General features: G+C 42.1%; 1 protein-coding gene across 1 annotated transcript in view; it reads right to left on the bottom strand.

The window, feature by feature from the left end:
* Positions 1 to 14,173, bottom strand: part of ARHGAP28 (Rho GTPase activating protein 28) — a 70,687-nt gene that overhangs the window by 36,371 nt on the left and 20,143 nt on the right. The window contains exons 4-5 of the mRNA XM_023514422.1: positions 7,251 to 7,340; positions 2,211 to 2,295 (exon numbers count right to left, since the gene is read on the bottom strand). Of these exons, the coding sequence (XP_023370190.1) occupies positions 2,211 to 2,295; positions 7,251 to 7,340 (175 nt within the window). The remainder of the gene's footprint in view (positions 1 to 2,210; positions 2,296 to 7,250; positions 7,341 to 14,173) is intronic.

Here is a 14,173-nt window from a genome sequence, read left to right as displayed (position 1 = left end):
GACCTTTTAAACAACAACAGCAATCTACTAAAAAAAAATTCACTCAAATGAGAAATATGCCAAAGAATAAAATAATACTATACATAATTTTTAAAATATATTTGTAAATTGTACTTATGTTGAAATTTTAAAAAATATATTACAATACTATTTTTGCGTTCTATGGAAATTTTTGTTGCTCCATACAGACACCCTGCCCCCCCAATGGTGTCCCACTTTACCAATGTTAAAATCTGGTCACCTTAATTTAGTACCACAATGTCACTGTTACTAGGAAATGAAAAACCCAAAGCAGGGAGAGAAAGGGTGGAGCCCCCTAGAATTCCTTTCCACCCTGAACTGTGGAATATTTGCCTCTTAAGATTTGCTGAAATTTAATCTGGGTTTCACTGGTTTGTTTGCTCAGGTGAATTACACTGAATTTCTATAATTTGATATGGGTTACCTGACCTTGTATGACCTGCATTCAGAAAAAACTGAATGGGTTACAAGTAATGTAATCAGCCCCCTTACAAATTCCTTTCCTCAAGGCTATTTTGAAAATTAAGACAAAAGATGACTTGAGCAAAACCAGGTGAATCCAGTAAGTTATTTAAGCAATTCTAAGCTGATTTCTGACTAAGATTTTGGCTTGTCATCTTGTTTCATTGCCTGGCAAAACTGTTCCTATGGAAAGAATTATCTGATTACTAAAAGAACCCTCTTTAATGTGTTCTTTTATAGACATAGACTAAAGGACAACTAAATAGAGCAAAAGGGTTCGGCGCCCGTAGCACAGTGGTTACGGTGCCAGCCATAAACACCAAGGGTGGAAGGTTCAAGCATGGCCCCGGCCAGCTAAACAACTGCAACAAAAAAAGTAGCTGGGCGCTGTGGTGGGCACCTGTAGTCCCAGCTACTTGGGAGGTTGAGACAAGAGAATCACTTGCTATGAGCTGTGATGCCACAGCACTCTACCAAGGGCGACATAGTGAGACTCTGTCTTAAAAAAAAAAAAGAATAAAAAGAATAAATAAATAAATAAATAAATAGAACAAAAGGTACAAAAGCCAGAATTAATAGAAACCTAAGTCATTTTACATTAGAAAGGAGATGGAGGGTGGCACCTGTGGCTCAATGAGTAGGGTGCTGGCCCCATATACCAAAGGTGGCAGGTTCAAGACTGGCCCCAGCCAAAACTACAAAAAAAAATTAAAATTAAAAAAAAAAAAAAAGCAGATGGAGAGCCAACAGATTCAAAAATTGTGAAGTTATCCTAACTGAAAACACACTAATGCGCGGGGCAAGAGCTCAGAATATGGCCCTGGTCACATGGAGGCTCGCCTTCCCAACGGGGGAGGCTGACTGTTCACCTGCACTCTAACTTCGGACAGTCTACTAACAGGCCAATGCTCCAAACCACCGTGCAGAACTCTGCCATTTAGTGCCACAGTCTGAACTAAATTATAATATGGCAGCCAACCGAATGATGTGGAATATCAATTTCTGGTAAGAAATTATTTTGTTTTTGATGTCAGTTTTTTTTAGTATTCAATTTATAATCCACTCATTTAAAGTATGCAAGCCAGTGCATTCACAGAGTTGGGCAACAATCCCCACAATCAGTTTTAGAACATTTTCATCACCTCAACTTACTCGACTTTTTAAGCTAATACCGAAAGTACAGACTCTGCTGTTTACAAGTGCCTGTATTTCAGGAAAAGTTTGAGGATGATCGAAAAAGTATGTTGAGATTCCACACTGAGCCTACTTACAGAGCTCAGCTCTCAAGTGGAAGAGGCCCAGGTAAAAGCCACTCCTGTAACCTTGTCGCCCACAAGCTGCTCTGGTGCTGCACACACCTGAGCAGTAACTAGGGGTTCTTGGATGTGGCCTATTTCCTGGCCTACTGGGCAACTGTTGAGCAGATCAGACTGCCTGAGAAAGAGGATTCAAACCAAAGACCCCACTCAAGTGAGTAGTTTCTAAATCATGTGGTGGTGGTGAAGGAGGAAAACCTTCTACTTCCAATTTGGCCCAATTTATCTGGTCTGGTGTGACAGGATGGGGTGTTGAGAGGTGGGTGGGAGGACTGAGTGCTGGAAGTGACAAAATCGTAATGCAGAGAAAAACACACATTTTGCTTTTAGAAATTCAATGCTAACTGTACACAGTGCCAGAACAAAACCAAGACGGCACAGCTTACGTTCAATAGGAGACATGCCACTCACCACTCTCGGGATTCTGAACTGACTGCTCCGGGTCTGCTGATCCGTTGGAATGAACTGGTATATCTGGAATGCTCTCAAGGATAGACTGCCAGGCATGGGAAGATGAATACAAAAGATTTTACTATGAATACAGCCCCCACCACGTTTGAGTGTGACCTATGTTCCACAGCATAGCAAAGTTACTATCACAAGAAGCCATTCTGGATTTCATAGCCTGCATCTGATTTGCTTCTGCACTCAGTTCCCGTGTGCACAGCTCACACAGGGGCCTCAAAAAGGAACAATGTCAAGGTTAATATAACTGTATCTCCTGAGCTTTTAAATATTTGCTGCTCGTACCTTTCCTAAGATGCAGTAATTATGATGTTTGTATGTCACATAATCTGATAATTACAACATGGTTTGCTAATTAATCTTCATGCATTTGTCTTAATTATATTAATTATTCTAATATAACAGTAACATTAATTCCCTCACTGCAAAATACAGACTAATAAAATACTAACTATCTCTTACTTTGGTCCTTTTTTCACTGACATCTCACCAAAGTTCTGAACTCCCCAGCAATATTATGAGAATTCGAGTATCCATCTGTGTAGAGTCCTGAGCAGAGAGTGACTGCTCAGGTCTCGATGAGAATCAGTAAAAATTTATACCCCCCAAACTTGACATGCAAATCCTATAAATTTTTAGGTAGGCGATATTACCCATGAATACACGTGATGGTGAAAATCTGCTAGTCCATCAAGAATCTTTTTGGTGCTCTTCAAACATAAAATCTGTTCTTTTTTTTTTTTCCCTCCCAGAGGGTGATATTGTTTCTTTTATTCTCATATTTACTAAGCAATAACTGAACACCTGCTTCATAAAAGCTCCTTTATCGTGTGCTACAAATTATACAAGGGAGTCTTAGATTCTGAGCTTCATGTTCTCTTTTCATTACTACTTTATTTCAAAGGAGATGATACACTTCTAATTGTGTAAACAGCATGTGAATAGATGGTCAATTATCACATAGATGCTTAATTACTGTAATTGGTGGAAGAATGAAAAAACAAACAAAAAGTAGGTCTAGGGCCATGGAGCTCACTGTCAGTCAGATTTCTGGTGGCTCTAAAAACTAACACTGCAATATAAAGATTACCCACACGTTAAAATTATTTTATTTTGAGACAGAGTCGCACTCTGTTATCCTGAGTAGAGTGCCATGGCGTCATAGCTCACAGCAGCCTCAAACTCATGGGGGTGAACATTCCTCTTGCCTCAGCCTCCCAAGTAGCTGGGACTACACGTGCCTGCCCCACACTCAGCTAATTTTTGTTGTTGTTATAGTTTGGCTGGGGCTGGGTTTGAATCCATCACCTTTGGTATATGGAGCTGGTGCCCTACTCAACTGAGCCACAGGCGCTGCCCATGCCTGGCTAATTTTTAGAGACCAGGTCCAGCTCTGGCTCAGGCTGGTTTCAAACCTGGGAGCTCGGCCATCTACCCTCTTTGACCTCTCAGAGTGCAGGGATTATAGGTGTGAGCCACCTAGCCACCTGAATGTCATTTCTTTATCTTCTCAATTGGGTTAACTGGCCCCTAGCCAGCTCTATGTAGGAGTGAGTGCCTGCTCTTTGTAATGCAAATTATTGTTGCAATTTCTTGGGGGAAGGAGAAGTTTGAGTCATAGTCCTGCTCTTACTACTTACAATAAGAACAGAACAACATTTATGTAACATTATTAAAAGACAATCCACCATTAAGAGGTAATGTCAGAATACAAACTGTAAGTGTTACTGGGGAGCTATAAAGGGCAGGATGTCCCTCCCAGGAGGCTTTCACTGATGAGGTTGTTAATCTTGAGCTAGAATCTAAGCAATGATAAAAAGAATTTAGGCAGGCAGGACTCAGGCAGAAGCATCCAGGCCAGAAATGGAAGCAGGAATTTGGGGTATGGAATTATCTGAAGCATTTCAGCACAAGGATTCATAAAGAGACTGGGATGCCAGGAGTTGGGTCATAGTATTAGAAAAATATAAGAAAATATAAGGCCAGGTACTGTAACTCATGCCTGTAATCCTAGCATTCTAGGAGGCCAAGGCAGGTGGACTGCCTGAGCTTGGGAGTTTGAGAACAGCCTGGGCAAAGTGAGACCCCATCTCTACTAAAAATTGAAAAACTAGCTGAGCATCACGGCGGGTGCCTATAGTCCCTGCTACTTGGGAGACTGAGACAAGAGGATTGCTTGAGTCCAGGAGTTTAAGGTTGCTGTAAGCTATGGTGCCAGGGTACTCTACCCAGGGCTTTAGAGTGAGAGAGACTCTTTCAAGAAAGGGAGAAAGAGAAGGAAGGGAGGGAGGAAGGGAAGGAGGGAAAGAGGGGAGGGAGGAAGAAGGAAGGAAGGAAGGGAGGGAGGGAAGGAGGGAAGGAAGAAAAGAAACGAAGAAAGAAACAAGGAAAGAAACAAAGAAAGAGAAAGGAAGAAATAAATCAAGACCAGCCTGAGCCAGAACATGACCTGTATTCCCAGCTACTTGGGAGACTGAGGCAAGAGAATCGTTTGAGCCCAAGAGTTAGAGGTTCTCTGACGCCATGGCACTCTACCGAGGGCAACCAAAAGAAAAAAAAAATTAATCAAGAGAGTCAGCTCAAATTCTGGAAGGGTTTGAAAGCCAGGTAGGTAAGTTGAGACTTAGAATCCCAAGGGTTAGAAACATAGCAAAGCAAAACAAACACAGGATTGACCTGTTAAAGCCGGAGAATGGTGTGGTAAAATGAAAAAGGAAGATTGTCCTGCTGATAAGTCCTCTTTGAGTTTTGATACAGGTTGAGTTCCAAGGCTAGATGCTTGGCAAACATAGCTTTAAAACATCCATCACACCTTAACAAACACATTAAGACTAACACCATTTTTTACTGGTACTAGTAATTTTAATGAGTTCCAAATACAACGGTCACCTCTGTTTAGAAGCCCTTCTCTGGCCTGTTGGTAACTGCCCCTACCATTTCCCTAATGGGCTCAACCACAAGCTTCGTGCCTCTCTAGGGCTTCGGGGCTGAGGGAAGACAGTGTTTCCCTCCCCTGACACTTGCTCTGCTGCCCAAGTTGCACCAAGCTAGGCAGAGTATAGTATCAGGGGTTACTGTTTTAACTTCGAAAGTGTCCAACTCTGTAAAATAATTTAAAGAGGTTTATTCTGAGCCAAATATGTGTAACCCTGGCCCAGAAAGCCATGCCCAAGAAGCCCTGAGTAAGTCTTCAGGGTAATAGTTTGCTACAGTTTGCATCACAGAGACAGCAATTCCCCGTAAAAAAGTATAAGACTACAATGACAGTGGGTCTGAAGGTTCTTGGAACTGTGATTGATTAAGGAAACGAAGCTTTGTCTAAAGGCTTGGAGCAGCGATTGTCAATCTGTGTGGTGTGGCACAGTTAACGCCATGAGAGGATCTTAGGTGTGCCTGGAAAATTCTTAGAGAATATTAATTAAATTATTTTCAAAAGAAAGTCAAAGCATAGTTAAGTATTTTTTTTATTTTTTGATCAACATAATTTAAGTGTGCCGTGGAAGTTTAACTATAGGTTCGAGTGTGCCATGAGATAAAAAAGGTTGAAAACACTCACTTGAAATGTTTTAAATTAAGATAATTGAGGCAGGGTTCCCCCACCCATGGGTGGCAGGGCCCTTCCATTCTCTAGGGCTGGGTAAGCTGAGAAATCAGACCCTCTCCTCCAGTCTCCAGGCACAAAAAGGCTGTCCTTTTCAGGCCACAGCATCTGGGCTTCAGCAAAGTCATTAACAAAGCTGTCTGAAAGGTTTTGAGTGGTTCCTCCTTGAGTAGAGAGCATACCCCCTGATTTCTTGACTGAGGCAAACATTACACAGACCTGGTCCTATGCTAATTTTACGTACTCCCCCAGACCTTTTCCCCACAGGGTAGGAAAAGCAGCTTTAAAGGCCTAGACTGAGGACTCCTGGGGCGTCCTACCTGGATTTCCAGCACTCTGGGAGGCCAAGGCTGGTAAATCACATAAGCTCAGGAGTTCCAGACCAGCCTGAGCAAGAGTGAGACCCTGTCTCTACTCAAAATGAAAAACCTAGCTGAGTGTCAAGGCAGGTGCCTGTAGTCCCAGCTACTTGGAAGGCTGAGGCAGGAGGATGGCTTGAGCCCAGGAGTTTGAGGTTGCTGTGAGTATGATGCCACAGTACTCTACCCAGGGCAACAGGGTCTCAAAAAAAAAAAAAATATATATATATATATATAGCATCACCTCCCTGAACGAGGGGGATATCCCAGGAGTGTGTCATGTACATGAACATCTATCAGCCGCCCCTCAAGATGGACAACGATGAAGACACAGCTGTGTTGTGTCCATCTGACTGTCCACTGTGCCACCGCTGCCTTCTACAGGCAGCGTCTTCTGGGGAGGGGGCTGCCCACCCTGTCACCCACTGCCAGAGCACCTGCTCAGACACACCACTTGGGAATTTTTAGTGGGAGTAAGAAGAGGACGGTGATGAGAAAGTTTGACAAAGAAAAGTACAAGTTCTGTCGCTCAAGGCCAAGTGAGCAATTTTGTCTTAATAGACAAGCTTTGCATAGTTGAGTCCTGAGAACAAAGGCTGGGAACACAGGCAACCATGCGGAGCTTTCGATGTCCTGCTGAAAGTTTTCAAGTGTCTCCTGTGGGTAAAAGGGACTTCTGAGTTAAGAAGCAGAGATGGCCAGATTATCAAACCTCTGCTGTTTCTCTGTGTGAACCCAGCCAAAAGGACCAAAGTCCACGAATTCCTCCACTCATGTGACCAGCGTCCTTTGATTTCTGGTGGCAGTGGTAGTAATTCATGGCATCCTCTTTTAAACTGAGATCTATTCATTCTTGAGTTTTGGGGACTCCTTTTCCCTAACTGCTACAAGGCCACTGGGTCTACCATCAGCTGGTTTCTTTGAAATATTAGTACAAGCTTTAAAAATACCTTAGAGCGATCTCTTCTTCTTGCCTTCCTACATCAGTTGCCTTGACTTGCAAAGAAGCCAACACCAGTGACTTACCAAGGAGCCACTGCTGGGGATGGCGAAACTCCCTTCTTCATCCTGGGACGCATCAGACAGGGTAGTACTGTTGAGAGAAGCACCATCTGGCTAAATGGAGAAATAAAAGCACCATTCTTACTCAGGCAATACTCTGACATGTGCCGTGTGTGTATCAGTACATGCGGTTGTGACTGCCTTGCTTGGACAACAGCACCCAACCATTAGGGCAGTGCTACTGTGAGCAACCACTAGGTCAGGCACTGGAGCCCTGGCCTCAGGGGAGATGTGGCTCTGCTGGCTCAAACTCCACATGTCTTAACAATATCTTGATTTAGTTCCAGGGGGTCTAAGTGGAATTTACCAACAAAAAGAATACAGCTGGGCGGCGCTGGTAGCTCAGCAGGTAGGACGCCAGCCCCATATACTGAGGGTGGTGGGTTCAAACCTGGCCCTGGCCAAATTGCAACCAAAAAATAGCTGGGCGTTGTGGTGGGCACCTGTAGTCCCAGGTACTCCGGAGGCTGAATCACCTAAGCCCAGGAGTTGGAAGTTGCTGCTAGCTGTGTGATGCTAGGCACTCTATTGAGGGCGATAAAATAGGACTCTGTCTCTAAAAAAAAAGAATACAGCCAGCTGATATTTGCTTATGACAGGACCACAGATGACGGCCCGAAGCTGCCAGGCATCACACAAACAGGCACAGGGGGCAGAGGGAAGAAAGGCAGGGACACTGTCCACGTTCCTACCCTATCCAACTTGGACCTTACATCTTACAGGTCTGCACGAGAAGCAAAACGATGCCTCCTTTTTTATTATATGCACACATGCTCAATTTGTCTCATCTTACTCTTTTTATTTTCCCCAGCAGATTCTACGACTATCTTTCATAGTGAATAGAATTCAATACCAACTTGTTTTTTCATTTATAAAGCTACAACTATGAGATTTTTGCTGTACTAGAAAATTGGTGCTGTTGAAATTAAGACAGGAAGGGCCAGGAGTGGTTGCTCACACCAGTAATCCTGACACTTTAACAAAGTGGGAGATCCCTTGAGGCCAGGAATTCAGGACCAGCCTTGGCAAGAGTGAGACCTGGTCTCTATGTAACAAAGTAAAAACCGAGTGTGGTGGCATGCACCTGTAATCCCAGCTATTTGGGAGGCTGCGGCAGGATGATCACTTGAGCCCAGCAGTTTGAGGTTACAGTGATCTGGATGATGAGAGGGCGCGGCTATAAACCCATTTTTTATTGTATTATTATTTTCCTTGCTTTGCCTTTAAATAGTGATGGTAGTGGCAAAAATAGAAAAAGATAAAAGAGCTGGGGAAGAAGGAAGACACGGAGGACGGGGGAGAGGAGGCAAGGGCTGCAGGAAGCTCCAAGGTCATAAATCAAATCAGGTATACAGCTACAGTCCAGGTGGCAGCAACCAATCAAAAGTTCACACACTATCATTCCAGCTAAGACCCCAACCATGGAGAGGCAGTTGGCCTATCGGAACCCCAAAACCTCCCTAGTGACCAATGAGTGACCAGACATTAGCTTCTTCCTCAGCTGTCTTCTTCAGCATTTTATTGCAACCCATAGTACTTTGTGAGAAAGTGTATAAAAGTTTCCCTGGCCTTTTCTTAGGGGCCACTCCCTGCTGTTTCTGCTTTTCTCATGGGAGTGACCCAAGCATATGCCTGTAAGAATAAACTCCTTGGTTTTTCCATGTGTGAGTATGGACTCTCAGTTGTAAGAATTTTGGCCTTAACAGATGACACCACTGCACTTTAGTCTGGGCAATAGAGAAAGACCCTGTCTTAAAAAAAGGAAAGAAAAGACACAAATAGTATTTTCTTTACTAAAGGAATTGGAATTTTACTGCAAAACTGAATACATTTGATGCTCATAAAAACATGTTATTTTTTAAAAACTGTCTTCCTTCATATTTCTTGGCCATATTTTCTCAATTTCCTAGAGACTGTATACATTGCTTTGTTAAATGAACAAATAACTTTTCTTTTTTTACAAAAAAGGGAAATCTAAGAAATAGTAGAAGAAATTTAAGTCAAGACAGTGACTGATAATCATCTACCTCCCCTCCCACTCCAAACAGCAGAAAAACATTACAGCTATATGTGTGTGTGTTTAAAGAATTTATGTTTAATAGCACAGAATTTAGCAAAGAATTCTACCCAGTGAGAAATCAGTAGATGTAAAGCAAATAGGATTTGTTGGGTAAAATAAACACCTCTACCTGAGAGCAGCATAAAAGAAATATTCTAGGGAGGGAAGAGAAAAAGAAATAAATAGCATAGAAGGAACAAAAAGTAAGAAAAGGTTACAAATAATTAAGACTCGTTTACAAAAACAGGAGCCAGGTAGACCCTTTCCTCCCTTAAACATGTAGACAGCAGCTAAATATAACCCTAGGAAACAAACAAACAAACAATATGATACAATTTAAATCACATGAACTCAATGTCTAGGAGTGGATGGGTTCCTAGTATGAGTATACACGTCTCAGGGTGAAGGAAATCTGGAGATCACAGCAAAAGACATAGAATGAAATCACCTGTGCCTGGAAGTAAGAAATTAGAGTTCTTGTTGTCCCTCCTTGGTTTTGCATTTGGGGACAGTCCGCATAAGCTACCTATCCCCTCTACACACCTTAAAGCTAAGCACACCCCACTCACTTACTTGAATGTAATCATGTAATCAACAATTTTGGCCTTACGGGAAAACATATCTACTCAACTGTAAAAGAAACATACAACAATTTCCTATAAGAAACAATCAAGAAAATCCACGAAGTCCAGTGCTATGTCTCTGCAGAAAACTTAAGGGACCCAGAGAGCTGTTGTTTCCGTCTGCTGACAGCTTCTGCCCTGTAGGTCACCTTTGCTGAGGGGGGGGTCTCATCCCCTCTGATAGAATTCTGATAGTGAAGGGAAAGGAAGAGGGGTGGGAGCTGGAGGAGAGGACACCAAGGATAGCAGCCTTGGTCAGAAGCTCTCTCTCCACTGGAGGTCCAATCTAAAATCTTACATCCTGGCTCTGCACCTGTGGCTCAAGCGGTTAAGGTGTCAGCCACATACACCTGAGCTAGGGGGTTCAAATCCAGCCGGGGCCTGCCAAACAACGACGGCTGCAACCAACAAATAGCCGGCGGTGTGGCGGGCGCCTGTGGTCCCGGCTACTGGGGAGGCTGAAGCAAGAGAATACCTTGAGCCCAAGAGTTTGAGCTTGCTGTGAGGTGTGATGATGCCATGGCACTCTACCAAGGGTGACAAAGTGAGACTCTGTCTCAAAAACAAGAATAAATCAATAAATAATCAAATCAGATCTAACGTCCTCAACGCGAGGACACACAGTCTGCCGGGAGGCATGCAGCTGCCTCGCAGACGGCTCCCTCTCCAGTCTGCATGGCTCAGTGTTGCCCATCTGAAAGCTAACGTGTTCCCCAAGTGAGGTGTTTGCCTTTGGAAAATAACTGAAAAAGATAAACATTTATATCAATGTCAGTACTAAAAATACTGAAAAAATATTTCCATGATAGTTTGTTATTTTTCTTTGTGCGCTTGCCCATAAAAACCAAGCTTTAGTTGATGAAATCCTCCACACAAGAGATGCTATAAAAAACTTTTGTTACTGTGTTTCTGCCTGTAGATTTAAAAAAGAAATAGAATTTAGTTATTTTGAGTTTACCTATGAAATTATTCCCTGCTGAGTTTGAGAGCTATGAGTGACGGGGCTGTGTGTGGCTATGTTTGCCAACAATCTGAATTACGGGCCATCTTTACCTAAGAGAAATGGGAACACACACCCTTTGTGCCTCACAAATGCTGATGTTAGCACCGTCCATAGAGTCCCAACCTGGAAGTGACCCAAATGGCCATCCATCAGGAGACAAGACATGCCAGTAGTGGTACATTGATACAGTGGAATGTTAGGAGTAAGAAAAGGACCAAACTTTTAATACTATGTACATGCCACAAATGGATAAATCTCCAAATTATCATGAGGAATATAAGGAGTCAGACATAAAAGACCGCATTTTATTTGTAGTACATCAAAGGCGAAACCAAGGTAAACTGCTAGAAATCACAGCAGGGCGTGTGTCTGTGGACTGGGGAGCCACTGACTGACAGCAGCCTGCGAAAAGTTCCTGGGACAATGGAAATATGCCATACACCTAAAATATATGCCTTTACTGTTAGCTAAGTTATACCTCAATAAGAAAACATAAAAGTAATTTTCATTCCTTAAAAACAATTTATCTTCTAAGAGACTTATGGCACTATTGCTACTTTGAATCAAGAACACACTGTCAGGCCAGGTGCAGCGACTCTTGTTTGTAATCCCGGCACTCTGGGAGGTCAAGGTGGGTGGAATAGTTGAGCTCAAAAGTTCAAGACCAGCCTGACCATAACAAGACCCAGTCTCTACTAAAAACAGAAAAACCGGCCAGTTTTTGTGGCCACCGATAGTCCCAACTACTCTCTAGAGCCTCAGGCAAGAGAATAGCTTGAGCCCAAAGTTTGAGGTTGCTTTGAGCCTGTGAGCTTTGATGTCAGGGCCCTTTGGCCTGGGGCAACAGAGTGAGACTGTCTCAAAATGGAAAAAAAAAAAAAGTTGCCCTTGGGAAATAAGAATATGTTTACTAAAATTTACAAAAAGAGACAAGTGAAATAATCTTAGCCAAAAAAGACCAAGAAATCATAAGAAAAAAGTGTCCAATCTGAAACATAAAGCTGGAGACATCTAGCACACAAAGCAAACAGACTAAGAGGAGAGAAAATGCAGAAGGCTTCGAAATTCAAGGTGAGCAACGCCCAACTACCTCGCCTGTGCTCTGGAAGAGTGGGGCACAGGAAATGGGGAGAAAAGGGAATTTAAGACAAACAGAAGAGAATCTCCAGAAACTGAAGAAAGAAAACCCTTCTTAGATGGAAAGGACTCACTAAGGGCTGATCAGCATGAATGAAATAAAAGGCAGATCCTTGTGAAAGCTCAGAACTCTAGCCAATAAATTTAAAATAAATTCAAAATTCATGAAATTCAGAAAGTTTCAGAGAGGGTAAACAAAAACCAGAAAAGCTTATTTATAAAGGAATGCCTTTCAGGCAACTAAAGTAAGAAAAGAAAAAAAATAAACCCATAATGTCATACTAAGGGTGTAACAGTCTGTAAATGAAAAATAAGAGAAATTCTACTGTAAGGATTTTTCAGGAAACCTAAGGTTTTCTGCAAAAACTGATCATCAGTTGGCACATGTTCCTAACAGGGATATCAGTACAGTTTCCAGAGAGTCCTAACCACTTAGTGAGTATGAGGATTAAATCCACAAGCTAAGTCACTAACAGGAAAAGGCAAAGCTGGACGTCCATGCGAGGGCTGCACTGTCCCTGCAGTCCTGCCAGCCTCGGTTTGCACCATCAGTTTCTTGTTCTGTGACTAAAACTATTACTTGTTTAAATCAAGGTTCCTTAGATTTTCTTTTGTATGAAGCAAACACAGATGTAACTGATGATTTTTAGCAGATGGTGTGATTGTATTTTGTATAGAATTATGAATCAATAGCAAGGGTAGGTATTTGATTTTCATTTAAGACACTGGAAAGAAACTAGAGTGATTACACTGAGTTTTTAATAAACTAACACAACTGAATATTTCATTTATACCAACTGCACGTAAGGAAATGTATTTGTTAATCTATATAAAAATGATTTATAGAATAGGTTTCTGATAATTGTCAAATGAACTATAAAATGTTTATAAATTCTTGGGTTTAGTGGCATTTCTGAGTTGGAGTTAAGGGCCAATCATATGTAAGACATAATAGACTATATAAGTAGCTTATTGCAAAATAAATACACAGGCTATTGTGGAAATCATAAAACATTAAATGGACCCATTTTTAACAGGTTTATAGAGATAAATACAATGAACTACATATAAAATGCAATTTGTAGAGTTTTGGTAAGTTTTGACACACACACACACACACACACATACACACTGTGAAACCATCACAACAGTCAAGATAATGAACCCAAATCAGCATCTCCAAAAGTGTCCTCATTAGCTGGGTGTTGTGGGGCACCTTGTAATCCCACCTACTTGGGAGGCTGAAGCAAGAGGATCACTTGAGCCAGGTGGCACCTGTGGCTCAAAGAGGATCACTTGAGCCTAAGAGTTTGAGGTTGCTGTGAGCTGTGATGCCACAGCACTCGACCCAGGGCGACTGAGTGAGACTCTGTCTCAAAAACAAATACAAAAATGTCCTCATGCCTCTTTGGAATCTCTTCTTCCCTCCCCTTCCTGACCCACCCTCAGGTCCCCAGGCAAGCACTATTTTTCTGTCCCCCACTGTAGGACAGTTAACATTTTCTATAATTTTATGTAAATTGAATCTTTTTCTGGTCTCCTTTACACAGCATAATTGTTTCCATATCCATTGTGTTCTGAGTATCAGTAGTTTGTTTACAGTATTTTATTTCACTGTGTGGCTATACCACAATCTGTTCATCCACTTATCTGAGGATGGCCATCTGGGTTGCTGCCAGTTTGGGGCTATTACAAATAAAGCTGGCATAAATATTTGTGGGTAAGTCTTAGTGTGGATGTATATTACTTACAGAGGAATGGCTGGGTCTTATGGTAGGTATATTCTTCACACTTTAAGAAGATGCCAAATAGATGAAATATTTTACATCCCCACCCACAATCTATGAAAGTGCTAGTTGCTCCACACCCTGGGCAATGCCTGGTATAGTCCATCTTGTTTATTTTCGCAATTTGACAGGATACGGAGACATTATTTGAATTTTCATAATGATTACTGATACTGAGCACCTTTCCAAGAACTTATTTGCCATCCAGATATCTTCCTTGGTGAACTATTTGTTCAAATCTTTTCTCCACTGTAAAAAGCAAGAAAAGACCCAATGAA

The sequence above is a fragment of the Otolemur garnettii genome, unplaced genomic scaffold (assembly GCF_000181295.1).
Source record: "Otolemur garnettii isolate 467f Iridium unplaced genomic scaffold, OtoGar3 scaffold00053, whole genome shotgun sequence".
NCBI lineage: Eukaryota > Metazoa > Chordata > Mammalia > Primates > Galagidae > Otolemur > Otolemur garnettii.
The sequence above is the reverse complement of the archived record's forward strand: the minus strand, read 5'-3'. Positions and strand labels throughout refer to the sequence as shown.